The sequence below is a fragment of the Kogia breviceps genome, chromosome 18 (genome assembly GCF_026419965.1).
Source record: "Kogia breviceps isolate mKogBre1 chromosome 18, mKogBre1 haplotype 1, whole genome shotgun sequence".
NCBI classification, from domain to species: Eukaryota; Metazoa; Chordata; class Mammalia; order Artiodactyla; family Physeteridae; genus Kogia; species Kogia breviceps.
Window position 1 is genome coordinate 13,542,443 of NC_081327.1, and position 24,764 is coordinate 13,567,206.

The 24,764-nt window shown below is 38.1% G+C and overlaps 1 protein-coding gene across 4 annotated transcripts in view; it reads right to left on the reverse strand.

Annotated features, from left to right (window-relative positions):
- Positions 1–2,591: 2,591 nt before the first annotated feature.
- ZNF527 (zinc finger protein 527) overlaps positions 2,592–24,764 on the reverse strand; it is a 56,785-nt gene continuing 34,612 nt past the window's right edge. Inside the window, exons 1-6 of one of the 4 annotated variants that reach the window (XM_059045028.2) lie at positions 15,968–16,133; positions 14,212–14,333; positions 13,128–13,203; positions 11,658–11,784; positions 10,927–11,022; positions 2,592–4,780 (exon numbers count right to left, since the gene is read on the reverse strand). In XM_059045028.2, coding sequence (XP_058901011.1) covers positions 3,207–4,780; positions 10,927–11,022; positions 11,658–11,784; positions 13,128–13,160 — 1,830 coding nt within the window. In that variant the 5' untranslated portion in view covers positions 13,161–13,203; positions 14,212–14,333; positions 15,968–16,133 and the 3' untranslated portion in view covers positions 2,592–3,206. Of the gene's footprint in view, positions 4,781–10,926; positions 11,023–11,657; positions 11,785–13,127; positions 13,204–14,211; positions 14,334–14,408; positions 14,553–15,967; positions 16,134–24,764 lie in introns of those variants that run through there. The other 3 variants (XM_059045025.2, XM_067019105.1, XM_059045029.2) reach the window with 3 other exon arrangements.

Consider the following 24,764-nt stretch of genomic DNA (forward strand, 5'->3'; position numbering starts at 1 on the left):
AAGGTAGCTAACTTCATGACTTTGGACAGAAAACATTTAGGATGGGTCTGGAATATCCTATTATTGCCAGAAAGTAAAGTTGCTTGCAGAGATGTCAGGGCAACAGTGCTGAAGGGAGCAAGGAGTTAGCTTAAAGTGGCCCCAGTGGCTAAATTCTGATAATTTGAGCATCAAAATATATATATATACATTATAATTAAAATGTGTTAAGATTGTAGAAGGCCATGAGTTCATGAGACTAAAAAGAAAAATGTTAAAATGCAATACACAAATACAGAGGCATAATAAAATGAGAATTTAGTAAGAACAAAGTATAAAACATATACACCCACATACATATACCTATATGCATTTCCTTTCCGTTAGGTAGATAAGGGCTATACATGTGTATACGTGTGTACGTGTATATGTAGCATGAATAGACAGATCTCTCATCTCTCCCAGGTCTTTAATCAAAAGTTAACTTCAAAAGAGGCCTTCACTGGCCACACAATCTAAAATATCAACTGGTCACCCAGCTCTTCCTTCATCTTTTTCTCCTTAGAAGTTACTCTCTTACATAGTATATGTTTTACTTATATATATTTTTTTATTGTCTATCTTCACTAGAAATTAGCTCTATGAAGGCAAGGATTTTTGTCCGTTTAACTCACAACTGTTACCTCCAAAGCCTGGATTAGAACAAAGCCTGCAACAGAGTAGGTGCTCAATACAAAAATTTTAAATAAAACACATACACATAAACACACAAATACAAACCTTCTACTTAAGCAAGAGTAAGTAAAGAAAACTCTTCTATATGACAAACAAAAACTGCATAAACTGTAACAAGGCAGAAAGATATGTTCAGCACAATAACCAGATAAAAAAGAAATCCAAAAATGCATTGCCATTGATCATAATCAACCAAGTGGAAAAAGTTTAACCAGTGTGTCCTAAATGGATTAGTTCATGTCCTAAAGATAATTAACTAAACAGACTCAAACTCTTATCTCTTAGGATAGGAAATCTCTAGCTGGTCCTATTATCTATAACACACTAATAAAGCATTAAAGCATGAGTTTTTAATAATGCTAAAAGATCAAGTCAATATATCACAATAAGACAATGGATTGTACAGTTGCAGATAAACAAAATTTAGGTACCTCATTGTGAGGAGAAACATCAGATTGTAAAGTACAAACACTTGAGCTAAAGGCATGGGTGTGACAGATTTCATCAACATTACAAGTGAAGTTTAACTGTAAAAACAGAATCAGTGGCTTGGGTTTATATCACCTTGGAGGAAGAAATCAGGTGCCATACTTAGATCAAGAATCAATTAGTGAACAACTCAGACTCATCACTGGTCTGAGTCATTTTTTCCTTTAAGCTTAGTAAGTTTAGAGTAACCCTGAGCTTTCTGATGTAAGTTATAACTAAACCCTTAGAACATATTAAAATGTGTTCCTATACCTCCAGAAAATATGAGAGAATAAAAGAATGATTACATGAATTTAGCTTATGATTATTAATATATTTTAGATTAGATATAATGCAAGTTTGGCAGTGTTTTAAAAGCATTATATTTGTTTCTGTTTAAGGTTTGAAGTATTCAATTACACTAGATCTGTAATTTAAGTTGTTCAAAGGGAATTTGTCTTAATATTTAAGAAAAATAATTTTCAGATTTTTATTAGATATAAGTATAAATTGACTATTAAAGAAATTATATTAGTAGTCATTGTTTTGCTCCATGCACATATATACACATGTAAATCCTTCACTTTTTCATAATTCATTTGTCCTGATCTGTTTTTATAGATGCTCTCCAGACAATGCCCAAGATTATAACTGGTTCTAACTGTTCAAAGTGGCAACGTCTCCATATTAAAGTTTACCTTCGTATATACACTCAGATAAAACAGGAATATACTGCCCCACACCCTCCTTTTCCTCATTACTCTGAATAGTAATGATCTATACTCTAAAAATTTTAGGCTCCAACTGCTTTACTTTAACCATTAGTTGAAAATGGCTCATTCTTTTTGTCTGCCAGCAATGTCTTGTCTAATATGTCTAGTTCCAAAGAAGTTATCCATAAACTTCTTAAACCAAGTTTACAACCCACCCACAAAAGAAGACCTCATTTACAATTCTATCTTATTCTATCACATGTTTAAACCCACGCTGAAAGTAGAAAATCAAATAATTCCTTTAAGATGAAGAGCCATTCATTAAACTGATGAATCCATTATTCTCTTAGCTGGCCAATCTTTCTTTAAAGGTCTATAGTGAGTCACTGCCACAAATGATTTAAATTCCCTATGAGAAAGCCTGGTAATAAGTTTTACTAAGTGAATTTTTAAAAATTCTTCCTTATTGTGAAACAGACTAATGAATACTAAATTAGTTTTTATCAACAAATAAAATGTAACAGTTATCTCAGCTTTATGAAGGCTGTATATTTAACTTTCATATACTTGTTATGAGGTTTATCCTCAGGATAAACAATTATGCCATATAAAAGATTAAGGCTTTGTCACATGTGTAGCAAACATGGGCTGTATGAGTCAGGACTCCAATTCCAAGAGGCAAAAACCCAAGTCAAATTAACATAAGCAGAAAAAAGAAAATTTATTGGATCACAAAAATGAAAAAGTAAAAGACGGTGTAGACTTCAGACATGACTGGATCCAGAAAATCAAACAGCATCCTCAGATTTCTGTCTCTGACCTCAGTTTTCCTTTGTGTTAGATTTATCCTGGGAAGGCTTTCTTCATGTGGTGGCAAAAAGGCTACTAGTGAGTTTTTAACCTTACTAAATCCTTGAAACTTGCAATTCTGGGGTGGGGAAAAAAATCTTTTCTTACTATCCATAACAATAACCCCTTAGGACTCTACTGGTCTAGACAGGGCCATTTGTAAATCCCTTATCTATCATGAGGTTGAAAAAAATAATTGGTCTGCCTATGACCAATCTACTGCTCTCCCTGATTAAGCAATTTCATCAGAATGATATGCATTGAGGGTGAGGTAAGTCTCAAATGGGGTACAGAACAGATGTCTACTACTCAGGCTATTTCAAATAAGGGATGCTCATGAACTGAAGGCTTCTCCATAGGTACTACATTCATAGAATTACTAACTGAAGAACTCATTGATATTTATTTAATAAGGATTGAACGGTGACTAAATGTTTTCTTTCTTATACTTGTTATACATAATCAGAGAGTTTCTCTATTATGAATTTTCTGATGTCGTCGAAGAGCTGAAGCACAGCTAAAATTGTTGCCACATTCATTACAGTTATAGGGCTTTTCTCCAGCATGAATTCTCTGGTGTAGCCTAAGGGACAAGATCTGATGGAAAGCCTTCCCGCATTCATTACATTCATAAGGTTTCTCTCCAGTATGAATTCTCTGATGTTGATTAAGGTATGAGCCACAACTGAAGGCCTTCCCACATTTGTTACATTCATAGGGTTTCTCTCCTGCATGACTTCTCTTATGATGAATTAGAACTAAGGCATCACTGAAGGCTTTCCCACATTTACTGCATTCAAAAGGTCTCTCTCCAGTATGAATTCTATGATGCCGATTAAGTTGTGAGTCAGTCCTAAAAAACTTCCCACATTTGATGCACTCATAGGGCTTTTCACCAGTGTGAATTCTCTGATGTTGATTAAGGTGTGAGCGATAGCCAAAGGTCTTTCCACATTCAGTACATTTAAAGGGTTTCTCTCCTGTGTGAATTCTTTGATGTAGAGTAAGGGCTATGCGTCTGCTGAAGGCTTTTCCACATTGATTACATTCATAGGGTTTCTCTCCAGTGTGAATTCTCTGATGTTGATTAAGGTGTGCACTCTGTCTGAAGGCTTTGTTACATTCCTTACATTCATATGGTTTCTCTCCTGTGTGAATTCTCTGATGTTCCACAAGGAAGGCATAACGGCTAAAGGCCTTCCCACATTCATTGCATGCAAAGGGTTTCTCTCCAGTGTGGATTCTCTGATGTTGAGCAAGGTGTGCACTCTGTCTGAAAGCTTTGTTACATTCCTTACATTCATATGGTTTCTCCCCAGTATGAGCTCTCTGATGCTCATTGAGAAAGAAGTCATGGCTAAAGGCTTTTCCACAGTCATTGCATGCATATGGTTTTTCTCTACTGTGAATTCTCTGAGGTTGAGTAAAGAACGAGTAACAGCTAAAGGCAGCACCACATTCAACGTATCCATGGGATAATTTTCCAAGATGAGTTGTGTGATGTTGAGTAAGTAATGAGTGGAAACTTAAAAGATGTGAAAAATCATTACTTTCGTAACATTTCTCCCCAGGAGGAATTTCTGCATCTTTACTAAGGTATGTACTCTGGTTGAATTCTTCACATTCATTACCTATCAAAGATTCCTTCTCAGCATGTAGTCTTTTATGTTCAGTTAGAACTGAATTTGGGGGGAACATTTTATCATAAATATCAAATTTATGTACTTGCTCTACTGTGGGAACTCTCTGTTGTGTTAAAAGTACTGAGTTCAAGAGAACATTTCTCTCAGAATTATTATATTCATTGTCTCTTTTCATGGCAGAGATTTCCTTAAGAGTTGTCACTTGCCTGAAATGCCTCTCCTGATTTCCCTGATGCTGCTCAAATTCACCCTCATATTTCCAGGCTTCTCTGAAACTGGAGGATTCAAGGCCATAACTTGTAAGTCTTTCCATTATCACCCCCTGGGATATTTCCTCTTCATCAATGTACCATTTTGGAGATAATGCCTTGATTTCATACAAAGAGTCCCATTCTGAAAAATATCAAGAAAGCAAATGTCTCCTTTTTACCTTTGCAAGGAGAAAGAAAACTGTTATAGAAGAAACTAAAGAATTTACTTGGGGGAAAGAGGGGAGAAAGTCATGGTTCTGACTTTTTTTTTATCAATTTACATTCCTGTCAGGAACATGAAATATGTCTTCGAATTCATTCACACTGGCTAACATCATTCTAAAAATATTTGCCCTTACAAGTAAAAAGTACCTCATTATTGTTTTAATTTGCAATTCTATGATTATAAAATTGAGCATTTTCATATATATTTATGTACCTTTTATATATTTTGTGGTTTCTTCTTTGGTGAATTCCTTATTCAGGTACTTTGAATATATTTAAATTATACTGGTATTTCTTTTAAGTGGTTTATAGAAGTCATTATAAATTTAAGACGTTAAGGCTTTATGAGCATTTTTCTCCCTCAAATTACATGTCATCTTCATTTATAATTTTATTGTCACATGTCATCTTGATTTATAATGCTTCTGATAAAATTTTTTAAAAATTTGCATGAACTCAAATCTTCCAATTTTTCCATTATAGAGCCTGGCCTTTATGTCATTTTAAGAAAGACTTTCCAAAACCCAATATTATACAAATATTATCCATAACTTTTAAGAAAATCTTTTTACACCACTAATTTGAAAAACTACCTTTATCTAATACTAAATTCTCATATATACATGGGTGTATTTTTGTACATTCTTCACTGTTCCACTGATCTATTTCACTCTTCTTATATCAGACCAATCTCATGGATAACAGCCAAAATTCTTAAATATTAAAAACTGAATCAAGCAGCATATTAAATAAATAATATACATGATAAAGTATGCAATTCAGAAATACAAAAATTGTTGACCAATAGGAAATCCTTTACTATATTATTATATTATTCTCTATACTTTCCTATATTTTTAACTTCATCAGTTAAAAAAGAAAAAAATATTTCCAGAAATAAAAACTTGACTCTCCATCATGATAGAGAACATACCTACCATGAAAAAGTGACCCAAAATGGTCAAGACTAAAACATGTCCTGATAAAATGACTTTAAAATGAAAGAAAGAACCATCTAGGAGATCAGAACAAAATATAAAGGCACTTATACATAAAGGGAAAATATCAAGCTGGCATCAGACTTCTTTGTAACAACATTCAATACCAATACTACTATAAGCAACGTAAGGAAAGAATGGCCAATTATGAACAAGGTGGAGCTTAGGGGGACATTGTTTGCATGAACTCTTTTGGAGGAAACTGCTAGAGAGCAGATTTCAGCCAATCCAGAGATGTCCAGAGAAATTTCAGAAAAATGACCTAGTGAAAAACACTAAATATATTTAACTACAGAATTAAGACAAAAGGAAAGGCTGGGATAAATGTGACACAAGAGCATGTAAATATATGCTTGGACAATGTAAAAAGCATACAAGTAACAAAATTTGGGAAAAGAAGGTGGGGAGTATAATAAGGCTACTTATTGATGCATCTGTAACAGGTAAAAAAATCAAAGGCTAGTTTTTAAAGCTGACCAATCAAGTAATAGAAGGAATAAATACTGTCTAAAGAAACAGAGCACTATAACCATGAAGGCACTAGAACAAAAGAAGAATCTTTCTAATTATTATAAAAACTATAGTATTACACGACCAAAAAAAGCCTAGGAAAACAGACAAGCTAAAGTCTTTTTTAAAAACTGTAAAAATCAGAAAATATAACACAAAACAATGTACAGAATTAAGCCCAAACATATCAAAAACATGGTTGGACTTTCACCTATTAAATTGAAATAATATCCAGATTGGTTCACAAAGCAAAACTCAATTCTATACTGCATATAAAGCTCACGTTTAAAACAAGGTGATTTTACAAAGGTGAAAATAAAAAGATGATAAAGGCCCTAAAGAAAGCATAAAAAGGCAAGAAACAGATTCTCCCCGAGGGCCTTCAGAAGGAAGGCAGGCTGCCAACATTTTGATTTTAGCCCTGTAAGACCCATTTTGAACTTCTGACCAGAGGTATATGATAATAAATTTGTGTTGTTTTCAGCCACTAAATTTGTGGTAATTTGTTACAGCAGCCATAAGAAACTAATACAAAAAGCAGACAGGTACAACCTTTTGGGGAGGAATTTGGCAATTCCTAAACTACATATACACTTACGTAGCAATCCTACATCTACGAAACAACCCTGAAAATAAAGCCTCAACAACAGGAACATACATATTTACAAGGTTATTTATTGCAGCATTGTCTGTAATTGTAAACTACTGCAAACATCCTAAATGTTCACACATTATAGAATATTGAATAAATTACCATAACATCCACAGAACGGAGTATTCTGCAGCTGTTAGAAAAATGAGGAAGCTCTCCATGAACTCATACAGAGTGATTTCCTGTACAGCTGACCCCTGAACAATGCAGGGGCTATGGGTATAACTGTACAGTCAGCCCTCCGAATCTGCAGTTCAGCATCCATGGATTCAACCTACCTCAGATAGTGTAGTAAGTATTTATCGAAAAAATTCACATATAAGTGGACCCTTGCAGTTCAAACCATGTCGTTATAGCTAAGTGAAAAAAGCAAATGCAAATCTACAGGTGTAACTGCTCATTTGTGCAAAAGAAACATGAAAAGGACAAACCTGAAAATAAAGACTGGTGATCTACAAGGGGTGGGTAAGGAAAGTGCAGGAACAAGTAGGGAACAGAAACAAGACAGTAAGGATGAGGAGGGAGAAACACTTTTCTGAGGATACATTCTTGTAAAGGTCTGATTCTTAGGAGCATAGTAATGTTTCAGATACAAAAAAAAAAAAAAGTAAAATCAACCAGGATGTAGTAGGAATCAACAGAAACAAATGAACCTAGAAGAACTAACCTAAGTAACTCTGGAAAATAGTTTTTGACTGAATACTTAAGACTAAAAATGTACATTTGTACCTAAATACAAATAATGTAATCTACTTAGTAAATTTATTTCTCACAGAGGAATAGGTTAGAAATTCTGAAACTACTTTGTGTGTACCCTTAAATTGAGGAAATAATTAAATACATTGCTTCTCACTGTCAGAAGAAGAAATTACAAATAAGTAAAGGAGAAAGGCTATGATAAACCCTGTGGAGGGTAGGACTAAAATCAAGGTATCAATATAAACCAATAATTTAATATATTAAAAAAAATAAAGGCAGAAATAAATATAGAAGTGTGTGTCTGTCTAGAAGTGTGTGTTGGTATACATACATATATTTTCCAGCTCAATCTGCTGTGAGGGCCTAGAAGAAATCACTTCCAGTAGCAATAAGTACACCTAGTACCCAGACCTTGGTTTCTAAACATCATTTCCCAATAAAAGGAACCAGGGCTCCTTGGAGAAGTGGTTGATTCAAGGCTGGGGAAAGGAAAACAAGATGAACCTCGAACACCTGGAACCACGAAGTGGGGCATGTTAAAAGGTCATAGGAACCAACCTGAGATCTTAATGGTCAAAGCTGGAACACTTTGAGCAACAAAATAATGATACAGTAATTTTAACTCATAGGGAAAAATACCCCCATCATTCCATAAATATGAAGAAATATTTTAATATATAAACAAATGGGAGAGATGAAACAGCTCTTCCAGACAGAACAATCCTAGTTGATATGTGTAAAGAAAAGAAGGAAATAAAAATGTCAACATTAGGTAATACCACAACAGTGGTAATTGTTGCACACAAGATCCAACAGGGCTGTGGATGCTAAAATTAGTGGGCAAAAGTTTCAAAAGAAACTGAATAGTATCAACTATCTTCCCCAAATATTTATTAATTATAAATAGAAAAATAGTAACTTTACAATGGAGAAACTAGGCAGATACCACCTTCACCAAGTGATGAAAATTAACATCATTGATAATAAGATATATCAATATTATCAATCCTTTGGTATGATGCACTCACTGAGAAGGATACAACATTATTTCTGTGGCACTCTTTTCAAAAATGCACTACCTCAATCTAATCATGAGAAAACGTTAGAAAAACCCAAATAGAATGCAAGCAAATGTAATCAGCCATTTGTCTAGAGTGAAGCATATCTGAAGACTCTGGAGAGATTTCTCCAAGAAGGTAAAATCAATAGATAACCTAATGTATCTGAGTGTCTTAAGAGATTTAAACAATTGATCGGAAGTTAAGAATTGAGTTAGTAATATGTATATAGAAAACTAAGGAAAAAAAATAGACAAAATCCCAGATAATTATTAATGCCAAGAAAAATAAAAAGTACAGAAAAAGTAATCTTGGTATATGCACAGCACAGCTACGACTAGCACTTAATAGTCATAATAATGTAAACACTGAACAGTAGTTCAACAAAAATTAAGATATTGGTATGGGACCTAATTAAACTTACAAGCTTTTGCACAGCAAAGGAAACCATAAAAAAAACCCCAAAAGACAACCTATGGAATGGGAGAAAATGTTTGCAAATGATGTGACAAGGGCTTAATCTCCAAAATATACAAACAGCTCATGCAACTCAACAACAAAACAACAAACAACTCAATCGAAAAATGGGTAGAAGACCTTAATAGACATTTCTCCAAACAAGACATACAGATGGCAAGCAGGCCCATGAAAACATGCTCAATATCACTAATTATTAAAGAAATGCAAATCAAAACTACAATGAGGTACCATCTCACAACGGTCAGAATGGCCATCATTATTAAGAAGTCTACAAATAACAAATGCTGGAGAAGGTGTGGAGAAAAGGGAACCCTCCTACACTGTTGGTGGGAATGTAAGTTGGTGCAGCCACTATGGAACACAGTATGGAGGTTCCTCAGAAAACTAAAAATAGAATTACCATATGATCCAGCAATCCCATTCCTGGGCATATACCTGGACAAAACTATAATTCAAAAAGATACATGCACCCTTATATTCATAGCAGCACTATTCACAATAGCCAAGACATGGAAACAACCTAAATGTCCATCTACAGATGAAAAGAAGATGTGGTACACACACCCACACAGACACACACACACAGACACACACACACAATGGAATACTACACAGCCATAAAAAAGAACGAAATAATGCTATTTGCAGCAACATGGATGCAACTAAGATTACCATAATAAGTCATAAAGAGAAAGACAAATACCATATGATATCACTTATATGTGAAATCTAAAATATAGCACAAATGAACCTATCTACAAAACAGAAGCAGACTCATAGACATAGAGAACAGACTTGTGGTTGCCAAGAGGGAGGGGGTGGGGGAGGGAAGAACTGGGAGTGTGGGATTAGCAGATGTAAACTATTATATATAGGATGGATAAACAACAAGGTCCTACTTATAGCACAGGGAACTATATTCAATATCCTGTGATAAACCATAATGGAAAAGAATATTAAAAAAATGAATGTCCATATGTGTATAACTGAGTCACTTTGCTGTACAGCAGAGATTGGCACAACGTGGTAAATCAACTACACTTCAATTTTAAAAATAAATAAAACTTTAAAAATTATGATATCAGTGAGATAGGAAGACAGAAATTGTGTGTGTGCGTGTGCATGCTCACACACATGTTGGATTCAGGATAAGAAAGTACTACATTCTTATTTTCTTAGTGAAGATATTGGATGAGGACTAAACCTGAAAAAGACAATCAAGAAATAGCAACATAAATATATTTATTAGAGACATGAAGGAAACACCAAAAGAAGCTGCAAAAGTAAAGAAAGTGGATCCCTCTAGGGAGAGGGAAACTGGGAAGCAGGGCAAGAGACCTCCTTTTTTAAAGGAATAAGCCTTATAAAACAACCTGTCTCTTCAACCAATGTGCATGCATAACTTTGATAATAACTTTGATAAAAATAAAAACTCTAAAAAGAAATCTAGAAATGTATATAACTCTGTCCATAAAGGGGAAAGAAAAACTTAAAAGGAACAAGATTCAGGGTATAGATAGAAATATTATTGAGAATATAACTTGATAGAAATAGAGAGGAAATGACCCCCTGAAGCCCAGGACAGCCTCCTCAAATGCAGCGCAGTCTTCTTATGACCACTTGGGCTGTCACCTTACAACAGCCCTCCCTGTTCCCCGTCACTCACCTGCATATTGACCATCTGACATCTCTCTCTCCACCATGCAAGGATCCTTCCCTTGCTCCAATAAGGAGATCATGTTGGGCTTAGAAATGGAAAGTCCTGTTTACAGGAGAAGAAAAATGAGAGCCAGCAAGACAGACAGATAGATAAACAAATTAACTTGCTATTGCTCTTCCAGACTCAGACTCAATCTCTTGGTCATTAATGTGCAAGAAAGCACATTAGAGGAAGGGCCAGAGAATGGAAAGACGCTTGAACGGAAAATAAGGAAGACAAAGCTTCTTTCATAGCAGCAGTTCTCAAAGTACTAGAGCAGAAGAACAATCACCTAAGAACTTATTAGAAATGCAAATTCTCAGGCTGCCCCAACCCAGACCTACTGAATCAGAAGCCACAGTGGTTCTCAAATTTTAATGGGCATCAGACCCACTTGGAGGGCTCATTAAAACCCAGACCATTAGGCCTATTCCCAGATTCTGTAGGTCTATAGTGGGACCCCATAATTTGCAATTTAAAAAATTCCCACGCCATACTAATGCTGCTATCCCAAACCATCATTCTAGAGCAAAGGGAACTATACTCATTTATAACTCTATGAAACTACTTTGAATAATTTCCTGGGAACATAAAGTAGAAATCCAGCTAAGCATTTAAGATGCCCTAGATATTCCCAATGGAGGAAGCAAAAACACCTCATAGGGAAGATTTGAATTATGGGGGATACATATCCTTACCAAGCCATACCAAGTTCCTGTAGTTCTCCAACATGACATCTCTGTACAAATCCTTCTGAGATGAGTCCAGCCATTCCCACTCCTCTTGGGAAAAATTTAGAGCCACATCCCTGAAGGTCACCAAACCCTGAAATTTTTTTAAAAAGGTTGTTTGCCAAGTACTCCCATATGGTCCTAGCATCTTCCTCAGTCGCTCTCAGAAGAATTTAACTCAGTTGATCATCTCCTTGAAATGCTTTCTACTGTTGACTCACAGGACCCACACTCTCCTGGTTTTCCTTCTACATCAGTCCTTCTTAGTCTCTTTTGCTGGTTCCTCCTCTTCTTGTCAGCCTCTTATATTGAATGCCTTAAGCTCAGTCCTTGGACCTCTTTCCTATCTACAGTCGCCACAACCCTAGCCTCAAGATAATCTCATCCTGTCCCATGGCTTTAAATACACTAATGACTCTCAAATTCACATCTCCAGTCCTGAACTCTAGATATATAATTAATACTTTACTTGGATATCCAACAGGTCTCTCGAATTTAATATATCTAGAACTCAATTCTTGATTCTTATCTCATCCCACCCCGTCTTCCCATCTCAGTAAATGGCATGACCATTTACACAATTGCCCAGGTCAAAAATCTTGGTAGTCATTCATGATTTCTTTCTTCCTCTCATACTCCACAACCAATCCCTGATCAAATCCCATATTTTCTATCTCCAATATACACCCAGAATCTCACCAGCTCCAATGCCACCACCATGGTCCAGGCAGCTATCACCTCCCACATGGATTACTGCAGCAGTCTCCTGACTGGCCTCCCTGCTTCCACTCTTACTTCTCTGCTATTTATTTTCCTTTTAAAACATAAATCAAATCACATCACAAACACCCCAATGGTTCTCCTTCACCTTTAGAACAAAAATCAAAGTTCTGGTCATGACTTTTAAGGGCCTGCATAATTTGGTCCCCAGCTACTGCTCTAATCTCACAGTGCACATTTCCCTCTGAGAATACTGGCTTATTGCTATCCCTGGAACACATCAAACATTCTCTCACCACAGGAACTTTGTACTTGCTTTTCCTTCTACTTTTTAAAGCTCTTCCCCAGATCTCCACAAAACTTACTCCCTACTTTCACTAAGGTTTTTCTTTGCCCAACTGTCACTTTCTCAGAAAAGCCATCCTTGACCTCCGTATTTGATAATCACACTCCATCCTTTATTTCACTTGCATTCATCTCCAACACAACAAATAGTGATCCATCTAAAGAGGAAAAGTTCTGTTCCATCACACATTTAAGCACAACACTGAGTTAAAAAAAGCAATTAAATGTTTTGTAGAAGCATTATATGAACAAATAATGGAGAGAGAGAAGTGAAGAGAGTGCTCACTGGGCTACTTGTGACTCTCTCTGAGGTCCCAAAGTCCTGAAAAATGATGTGGAATTTCTGGAAACAAAGTGAAAACATCAACTTACCTGGGACATGGCTTTACATAGTCCAACAGCCATTCTTCCTTCCTTCTTCAATTTTTTTCTTCTGGAGAACAAAGTCCTGAGAGGGGAGAATTAAACAAGAAAAAAAATGGCAGAGCAGCCCTATGTTGCTGATCTGAGACTCACAGAGTTTTTTGCCCCTTTATAGTCCCTAGTTTCTTTACATGGACCAGTCCTACCCTGTTCCAAGATCTGAGAAAAAAGGCCAAAGCTGAACTTAACCCCTGAAGTCCTGACTGATATTAAGGACACACAGCCTGAACTCAACAAAATCTGAAGTCCATCCTATCGCCAATAAGACAATTTATGATCTAGCCCTGGTTGCCCCTTAGACCACATTTCCCACTCTTCTCCCCCTTATTCACCATACTCCAGGCATACAGATTTCCTTATAGTTCCTCAAACACTGTCCACACTCCTTTTTCAAGGCTGTGGCCTTGGCTTTTCCTTCTGCCTGGACACAGCACATTCCCTCTCTTCATTCTTATCTGTGCTCAATTGTTACAACATTGGAGGGACCTCCCTATTCTACCTAAAGAGAATCTCCCTCCCAGTTATTATTTTTCCTTATCTTGATTTATTTTTCTTCTTAGCATTTAACATCATTGGACATGTTACTTTTTTTTCTGTTAACTGTTGTCTTCCCAAACAATAGTATAAGATTTAAGACAGCCAGGATTTGTTGGGTTGACTGGTATATCTCTAGTGCTAGAATAATGCCAGAACTACTGTAAGTGCTAAAAACATATCTGATAAACAAATAAATCTTACTGTGGCTCCTGTAATATAAACAATGTTACACATGTTGTGTATGTCATTATCTTATTAAATCTTCACAAAACTGCAAAGGTAGGTATTATTATCCCCATTTTACCACCAAGTGAAATTGAGGTTCAAAAAACTTAAACAGCTAACTCAAAGTCATAAGAGTCAAACTGCAGTGTGGCTCAAAAACTGGTCCTCTTTCAAGAGACCACAATGTTTGTATGGGAAATATTCAACATAATCTGAGAAATAAATGCTACATGTTTTTTAGAGAAGCATATTCGGAGGCAGCAGGTGTTACCTTTATTACTCCACAAAAATTCAGCCTGAGGCAAACATTGACAAATTTCAATACCAAACCAACAAGAAACTGCACAGCCTGAAACAAGTTCCTCGTCTTCTCAGAGCCAACATTTCTTCACTCTGAAAACAAACACAGTTGTTTGACTTAGAATTTAAGATATAAAACCCTCTAATTCTGGGCTACTCTGCACTAACCAACTCAATCTGTAAGAAAATTATTTCCTTAGTGCAATGCAGCTTGAATTTGTCCATAAAAGCCTTTGCAACCCAAGAGGAGAATCAGTGAAGTCTTCTCAGCACCTGGGAGCTCTAAGTAGCACCTGCATAAAAGAAATAGCTTTTAAATTGCTGTTTCAAATTGCTGTGTATCATTTGAATAATATTTTTCAAGTTTGAGATGAACCATCAGTCTCTGAAAGGTGTTGGGAAAGACTTGTGCTTTATATAGACCCCCAGACACACACTGACTCTCCACTCCTTTCCTCATTGGCTACGTGACCTTGGGCAAATCAACCCAAATGTCTGAACCTTTCCTCACTGTCAAGATTGCTTGAGCCAACTCCTGGCATAGAGAAGTGCCACTCTTATTGCCACTTAGATTTTACACACACAGTTGAAAAGGATATGAGAGCATTTTTCTTTATTATGTGAAGTCAGAACCAAACACTTAGTTCACTTGGTATGTGAGAAAAAGAGCCATGGATCAGCCTCTCTCAGCACCAAACATGGAAGAGTTTTGACAAGGACAAACCTAAAATCTCAAACTCCATGGCCTAAGGAGAGGAAGACTGGGCTTTCAGGTTGGGCTTTCCTCCCCCAAAGGAAGCCAATATGAGGATGGTTTCACTACAGTGTCTTCAGATTGGGTTCTGTTACTCACAAGGGGACCAAATGAAGAGACCCAGGTTAAGTTCCATGTCCAGAAGGGTCCGAGTCCAAGACCACAGACAATCCTCTCCAACACCCTCAGAACTCAGGGCCCCCATTTTTCACCCTCACAGCGTGGGAAAGATCAAGAGAGTTTAGCAATTAAAAGCAAGGACTCTGGAGCCAAATAGCCTGGGCTTAAGTCCTGATTCTGTCACCTAGTAACTGTGTGAATATGGGTGAGTAATTTTAATCTTTCTGTGTCACAATCACACACTAGGTCTGACATACACAAATTCTCACCCAATCACACATATATATATGGTCACATAATTGCGACTGTAATGTCACATACATACACAGTGGTATTAACACTAAGATAGAGATGATGATACAGTTATTCCAACAGAGAGACAGTCACACACAATCTCATGCATAGTGACATACCACACAAAGTCACACATCCTGCCATAATTACACAAAATTATACCTGCAGAGATAGATGGTCATGGGCACGTAATCACACCTTCTGTCACACACATTCAAACGCAGTTATATCCACAGGGACAAGGGGTCAAACACAGTCACACACACACACAATGTCACACCCGCAATCTCTCACAAACCCATACACAATAACACAGTTACACTTAAGGAGACAGTCACGCACAAACACACACAGACTCGGAATTTTATACCGGAGACAGACGGTCACAGTCGCGCACAATCACATACACCATGACACAGAAGATCACACCCTGTCACATCCGCAGCCTGTCACACAGCCTCCTCGGCAGCGCCCTCCTGGTCCCCATCCCGCTCCCTGCCGGTCCACCCCAAGCCCGGCCCTGCCCTCTGGCTCTCGCACGTAGCCAGGCCCTACTCACCTCCCGGCGCCGTTGGCTCTGGAAACACGCCCAGCGACCAGAGACCGGCGACGTCGCCTCCCAGAATCCCCTGCGGGACGGAGCAGGGCGGGGACTGAGGCGCGCGGGACCCCGAGCTCCTCTGGGTAAACTCCAGCTGTAGGAACCTGGACTAGCGACTCAGCTTTTCCTTCCGACCCCGCGGACCACGAGCCCCAGAACGCTTTGCGCCTCGGCTTCTTTGCGGAAAGAACACTTCCCAGAGGGCCCCGAGGCACGCCTCGACATCGCGCCTGCGCTACAGGTGACCGCGGCCGCAGGTGCGGGTACCCGGAGCGCTGTGTCGACCCTGGGCGATCTTGGGCACTCAAGTGACTCTGGGCTACTGTGTGTGAGGGAATGGTAAAGCTGTGCACGTCTGTGACTGTTATTGAATGTTCAGGTGGGGCGGTTTGTGTGTGTGACTGTCGCTGCACACTTTTGCGCTTGCTCACCACGGGGCGACCGGTTCTGTCGGTGTAGTGAGCTTCTGTATTTTCAGTCACGCTCCGTGAGTGTGGGTCGTTGTGTGACAAATTGTGGGTCTGTCACGCCAAGAATGGGAGAGTGATTGTGGGTGTGTGAGGAACTGTGGCTGACGTTTCATGACGTTTCTGTAACTGTGCTCTTATCCCAGAGATCGCAGGAGTTTACCCATAATGGGCGGTGTTTCTGGGCTTGTCTTTAGGGTTGAGTACATGGGAGAAGAGTGTTTGTGTGTCTGTGTGTGTGCCTGTCTCCAGGTCTAACTTCTCCTACCCCCACCCAACCCCTCACCTCCGGCCATGGGTGGGGTCAGTGTTATCCTCATTTTTATTATCCCTTCTCTGATTGCCCCATATGTGATGCCAGGCACAGAGAGTAATTATATTCCAGTTGTAGGAAGATGCTCATTTGCACCAAAGCCATGTATAATGTTGTAGCCAACAGCTCTGGGGTTTATTGCTGTTTCTCCTTTTCACTTTACAACTTTAATTAGGGCCCAGCTTTAAGAAAAACTGTCCATAGACAGGACAAGAATGTGAACCCCTGAGTGATGTTAAAGAAAACCAGAGCTGAACAGTAGTTGAGGGTTTTTTTTTTTAAATTCAGGAACTATTGCAATAGGGAGAAAGAGACTTCAGTATAGAACTGGGCTCAGTTCCAAATATAGCAAGAACAAGTGGCGATTTATAGGCAAGGAGCAAGTTGGGGTTGGGGGGTGGTCAGTTCATGGAAAATTACAAAGAGACATAAAGGGTAGGGGGGATTTCTCACTATACCGACCAACAGGATTCTTGCTGAGGGCTGGCCAGAGTGATCAGATACCACCTAGGTGGATGAGGAATTTAATTAGATATTGAGAGTGATCAGATATCAAGAACTCAAACTAAACTGACATGACAGAATTCTTGCTAAAAGTGGGTGTTGCAATGACAAACACTGAAGCCCAAAGGTTGAAGCCTAGTTAAGAAGAGGGTTCAGAGGAGTCTGACTAAAAGTGTGGTCAAGGAGAGAGTCTTTGTCAGTGAAGGTTACAAACAAACCAACATTCTTCCCCAGACCTTGGAAGATCTGGAAGGTGCACCCAAGTCAAGATCTCGGTAAGAAGGGGTGTGTGGAAGCAAAGGGAAGTTCTTAAAATAACACATACTTGGAGATTCCCTCCAATCCCCTCCCCAGAAAGAGCCCTCTAATAGCTAAAGCCCCAGAGTCTTGGACAAAGGGAGTCTGGCTACTAGGACTAAAGTAATTTGCAGTTTACTCTGTGAAACTGTTGTTACATTGCATTGTTACATTCAGAAGAAAGCAAGCAATTATTTTTTAAGGCTCTACAAACATTTAATAGTTGGGTTGCTTTAATGGGAAATTTACCAGTTAGGAATTCTTTGGATGATGGGACTTCCCTAGTAGTCCAGTGGTAAAGAATCTGCCTTCCAATTCAGGGGACGCAGGTTTGATCCCTGGTCTGGGAACTAAGACCCCACATGCTGCGGGGAAACTAAGCCTGCCTGCCACAACTACTGAGCTGGGGTGCCTCAACGAGACAGCCCACATGCCTCAAACTACAGACCACATGCTCTGGAGCCCGAGCGCCACAACTACAGAGCCCATGCACCCTGGAACCCATGCGCCACAACTAGAGAGAGAAGAATCTGCATGCCACAACTTGAGAGAAGCCCTTGCATCACAAGAGCCCACGCTGCGATGAAAGATCCCACGCTGCGATGAAAGATCCCACATGCTTCAGTGAAGATCCCACATGCCACAACAAGACCCAAGGCAGCCAAAAAATAAATTAAAAAAAAAAAGAATTCTTTGGATGATAATTGTGGTTTGGTGCTTGACAAATACATCACACAGCTCTTCCCCAGACTTAACTATCACGCAGGTTAGAGATCTTCTTGGATGTTTCATTCTAAAGTGCTAGAAATTTAAGATACTTCCTGACTGGTAAGGTGTACCTTCAGAGAAACTGTATGTATGACTATCTCTTCATATGTCAGTAATTGATCATAAGAAGACTTTTTGTCCTTTATTTTTCTTGTCTCATACCACCAACTCCAACACTGGTTTGAGCCCAGTCATCTCCAGTAGAGTACAGCAGTGGTTCTCAAAGTATGTCAGCTAAGTGTTTGTACTGCTGAGAGAAATTGTCGTAGGACTCTTTATCAGGGTCTAATCAAGAAAGCAGAACTATGCCGGGAATTTCAAACAGAAGATTTAATTACAGGAAACTGATTACACAATTTTGAAGGAAGGCCTCAAAGAGCAAAAAGGGGAGAGATTTGTAATTTCAGGAAGCAGCTAAACACTAGAATCTAAAAGCTCTGAAGAGGGGTGTCAGCCTGGCTGTTAACTAGGTTTGGTACTGGTGCTGGGAAAGCAGAAAGATTCTACAGGCAAGCTAGAGAGATTCTGCTAGAGATATACTAGATATATCTAGATGCTGCTAGAGAGATACTAAAAGAACTGGAAAATATGAAGCAGGTTCCTTCTCCCTTTCTGTCTCCCAAAATCCCTTTAATGCCTCCATTGGCAAACTATAACAGGAAGCCAGCTAGCAAGGGAGAATGGGAAATGTCTGTCAGAGTCCCAGCCCTAGCATCACAGAATAAGAGAAAGACATGCTTGGAGCTGAAACAACAACAGGGAAGTAATCAGCACGTGAGCGTTTTAAATTTGCTGGAAAATAAATTAATATAACTTTCCAAGTTATTTTTCTTCCCAGGAACTTTTCTTAACAATGTTTCTACTTCCTTACAAAGGAATCCTAGTAGGTGACAAAAACTGGCTCATATTTAGTTTGGGTGTCTTAATAACAAAGCAATACAAATTCTGAAATAGCTTACGTCTAGTTTAATATGTAGTTATTTCGATGCACTCATGTTTTTACCTATTTTGTTGTAATTTGTATAAATATATATTTTCCCAACTTTATTATCGAATATAAATATTTCATGGTGAACCACTAATTGCCCTCATGATGTCACAGTCCTCAATATCCTAACAAGTGTGAGAATCATGGTATGTGATTTGTTTTGTAGACTATTATGTATATTAGTTATTGATGTATAATTGACTTTTACATTCGTTTCAGGTACACAATGTAATGATTTGATATTTGTATGTATTGCAAAGTGATCACTTCAGTAAGTCTAGTTAACATCCATCACCATACAGTTACAAAAAAAATTTTTTCCTATGGTAAGAACTTTTAAGATCTATTCTCTTAGCAATTTTCAAATATGCAATACAGTATTATTAACTATAGTCACCATGCTGTACATTACATCCCCATGATTTATTTTATATCGGATCCCCTTCACCCATTTTGCCCAACCCCCGCACCCTGCCCCTGGCAACCACCAAACTGTACTCTGTATTTATAAGCTCTGTTTTTTCAGTTATTTCTTATTTGAAGGCGGTAGTTCTTTGAATTGAGAATGAAGTAAAATTGAGAATGAAGAAACCAAGAACGACTTCTTGTCTTAGTTATTTTAATTGACCATCCGTATTCTTTGCCCTAGAATATTTTTATATAACCCTGTGGAGGGAAGAATAAAGCACGATTTTACCAGGGCTTACTTGACACAGCTTATTGAGATGTTTGGAAAGCATTCATACCCTAACATTAATGCTAGTGAAGAACTTCCCACACTACAATTTGTGACTGTCAAATCCAGATACATATAAAACCCACTGCTAATTTCTAGGGAAGAGAGTTTAAATTTAATGGGTAACTTCTAAGAGCCAAGAACTGTGTAATTTCCTTTGTAAATGTTATCTGATTTGTTCCTCACAATACTACAAATAAATACTCTTATCCAATTTTACAGTTGGGGGAATTGGGACTCAGAGGTGTGACAACTTATGAAAGTTCAGATAGCTGGTGTGGTACAGGGGTCAACCTTATTTACTTCTCAATTGCATACATGTCTGTGATGGTACACCTTGACACATCATTTACTAAGCTTGATCTTCCTTTATCAGAGCAGTGGTCTTTCATATGTTTTGCTACATTCCCCTTGAAACAATTTTTAAAAATAATGTACTCCCTTTTACATTTTTAAGTGGACACCTACAATGCTTTCATAAGTTTAAATAATGCAAAGGTATAATTTCTAGCATGTTTTCAATATGCTAGATATCTTCATCATTCATTAAACACACATGAGCAAGCTCTTTTTTTAACATTTAGAAATTTTGCATGGTACCTTTTACTTGAAATCATTTCCACTCCACCTTCATCACTGAATTTTATCTTAATGTAACAATTGCTTATCCTCAAAAATCTTTTATTAAATTTTGTTTTACTTCTCTGCAACAAAAATGAAATTTTAATTCTTATCCTGTGACCAAAATGCTCTGTGTCAAAATTTTCTTAAAGATTTAGTTATTATAATTATTAGTACCCAGTTGATTAAAATAACAAATACCTCTAATATTTTAATAATTATTAACATACAAAGAGCCACACCGGGACTTCCCTAGTGGTCCAGTGATTAAGACCCCACGCTCCCAAAGCAGGCGGCCCAGGTTTGAGCCCTGGTCAGGGAGCTAGATCCCACATGCCGCAGCTAAGAGCCTGCATGCCATAACTGAAAAAAAAAAAAATCCTGCATGCTGCAACTAAAAAGATCCCACATGGGACTTCCCTGGTGGTGCAGTGGTTAAGAATCCGCCTGCCAATGCAGGGGACGTGGGTTTGATCCCTGGTCTGGGAAGATCCCACATGCCGCGGAGCAGCTAAGCCCGTGCACCACAACTACTGAGCCCGCGTGCCATAACTACTGAAGTCCATGCGCCCAGAGCCCTTGCTCCACAACAAGAGAAGCCACTGCAATGAGAGGCCTGCGCACCACAATGGAGAGTAGCCCCCACTCGCCACAACTAGAGAAAATCCACACGCAGCAACGGAGACCCAGCACAGCCAAAAATAAATAATAAATTAAAAAAAAAAAAAAAGATTCCCACATGGCAACAAAAATCTCGCACTCAGCAACGAAAATCATGCTGCGACTAAGACCCGGCACAGCCAAATAAATAAATATCTTTCAAAAAAAAAAAGAGCCACAATTTGGCCCTCCTTTGGCCAAGACCTTTCCTTCCTGATGAGAAGAAGTCCATATGCAAAGAGATATGCATATCCAGAGCTCACAATCCCCTTCAGACCATGCTTTGGGTATCTGAGAATCCCTCACTCAAGTAGCCTCAAGCTTGCTTCCAGAGCCTGTACACCTCTTCTGTGTCCAAAGCTCCATCCCTTGATCTGTCCTCCGAAAGGTGAATGTGTTGCCTATGTGTACATGGTGGCCAAGTAGAAATTATTTGGGGAGATTAGACAGAGCTTAGACATGCAAGCTGGAGTGTCCAAACCTAAGGCCCCTTATGGCATGGGACAAGGATGGGGGTGGGAAGAGAAGGGCCTGGCTGGGGACTTCCACTTGTCCTGTTAACTCAGGTCTCTAATTGTCAGTGGGCAGTTTTGCTTCTATATGATTTATTTTGGAGACCACTGGTCTTAAGATATGATGGTTTGAATTAGGGTAGTAAATGGTAAAGTCAATGAAAAATGGTCAAATTGGGATGCAATTTAAGTGTAGAACTGACAGGAATGGCTGATGCTTGGATGTGAATATGAAGGAAAGAATACATTAGATATAATGCCTAAATTTTTGTCCTGAACATCTGGATGAATGGTAGTGTCATTTGCCAAGACAGAAAAAAACAAGTATGTAGCAGGTGTCTAGGATGGGGGTGGGGGTCATGTTAACTTTGAGATGCTTGTTGGGTATCAAAGAGGTGATATCAAGTAGGCATTTAGATATATGTGTGTATAGCTCAGTGGAAAGGTTGGTACAAGAATAATAATTTAGGAATTTCAATTAAGATGGAAGTTATATAATGCCCAATAGGAAGTGGCTTTTACAATGAAGGTATTTGTTTCTCCACTTAGCAAGAAGTTCATCTGGCTTATCAGCTGAACAGTTATATCAAATGCATTTTATATCATTTATTTTCATAGTGGATACCTTTTATCAAGTGCAATCGGTTGATTAATTACAGAAGCTTGGTTTTAGTGGGAAATCATGTAAAATGATACACACTAAAACATTTAAATTTTATTCTAAAATATCTAAATGCATACCCATTTACCTATATTTTGATATATTACAAAGAACTTATATGACTTTCTTCTCCTGAGAGCCATCCAGCTTTTGTTTGATCTAATTTTCATTGCTGCTTCTCCATGTTAGTTGAAAAAATCTAATTGTTGCAGTATCTATTTACTGCTGGCTTTGGCACATCAGCCCACAGCTAAACATCATTCTTATGCCTTGAGTTCAGATCCAGAAGAGGAAGAGCATATGGGGAAGGAAGGGAATAGAAGTGATTGAGGGAATTCTACTCCTCTTGGTGAACTATTTTGTGTAGTTTTGACTTTTAGAAATATGTTAGTGTTTCACATACAGTGAAAAAACAGATAGATAAAATTAACAGTGTATTATTTTTCTATTGTTATGTCACAAATTACCACAAACCCATTTATTTATCTCATAGTTTCCGTAGGTCAGGAATCTGGCTATAGCTTGCCTGGGTCCTCTGCTCAGGGTCTTACAAGGCTAAAATCAAGGTGTCAACTGGTCTGTATTCTCATCTGGAGGCTTCATTAGAAAAGGATTAGCTTCCAAGCTCTTTCAGGTAGTTAGCAGAAATCACTTGTTGTGGGTATAGAATTCATGGCAGTTTGTTTCTTCAAAGCCAACAATGAAGCTCATGCAGCTCAAAAAAAAAAAAACAAACCCAATCCAAAAAGGGGCAGAAGACCTAAATAGACATTTCTCCAAAGAAGATATCCAGATTGCCAACAAACACATGAAAGGATGCTCAACATCACTAATCATTAGAGAAATGCAAATCAAAACTACAATGAGGTATCATCTCACACCAGTCAGAATGGCCATCATCAAAAAATCTACAAACAATAAATGTTGGAGAGGGTGTGGAGAAATGGGAACCCTCCTGTACTGTTGGTGGGAATGTAAATTGATACAGCCACTACGGAGAACAGTATGGAGGTTCCTTAAAAAACTAAAAATAGAACTACCATATGACCCAGCAATCCCACTGGGCATACACCCTGAGAAAACCATAATTCAAAGAGTCACGTACCACAATGTTCACTGCAGCACTATTTACAATAGCCAGGACATGGAAGCAACCTAAGTGTCCATTGACAGATGAATGGATAAAGGAGATGTGGCACATATATACAATGGAATATTACTCAGCCATAAAAAATGAAACTGAGTTATCTGTAGTGAGGTGGATGGACCTAGAGTCTGTCATGCAGAGTGAAGTAAGTCAAAAAGAGAAAAACAAATACTGTATGCTAACACATATATATGGGATCTAAAAAAAATGCTTCTGAAGAAGCTAGGGGCAGGACAGGAATAAAGATGCAGACGTAGACGTGGAGAATGGACTTGAGGACACGGAGAGTGGGAAGGGTAAGCTGGACGAAGTGAGAGAGTGGCACGGACATGTATACACTACCAAATGTAAAACAGATAGCTAGTGGGAAGCAGCTGCATAGCACAGGGACGTCAGCTCGGTGCTTTGCGACCACCTAGAGGGGTGGGATACAGAGAGAGGGAGGGAGGCACAAAAGGGAGGGGATATGGGGATATGTGTATACATATAACTGATTCACTTTGTTATACAGCAGGAACTAACACAACATTGTAAAGCAATTATACTCCAATAAAGATGTTAAAAAAAAGAAAACAAATGTATGGTTACCAAAGGGGAGAGGGAGGGGGGAGGCATAAATTAGGAGCATGGGATTAACAGATACAAACTACTATACATAAAATAGATAAACAATCACAGGGACTTATATTCAATATCTTATAATAAAAAATAATATGAAAAATGTATATAGAGAGATATACAGATATATTAAAAATGGAATCACTTTGCTGTACACATGAAACTAATACAATATTGTACATCAACTATACTTCAATTCAAAAAAAAGAATGAAATATCATACAAATGAGGAACTCTGATCTATAAGAGTTGGCCTGACATCTAAACTGATTCCTTTTAACCTGTCTAAAAACGTGTAAATCTCCACCAAAGAAAGCAGATTAGGATCAAGTGAAGAGCACTTTCTCTTCAAAATATCTGAACATAGTATAATCAAGGGAGATATGAGTAGTAAACCACTCCACATCAAAACCACAGTGCATCTTTTCTGGAGATAATCAGTACAAAAGTGCTTAGCATGTTA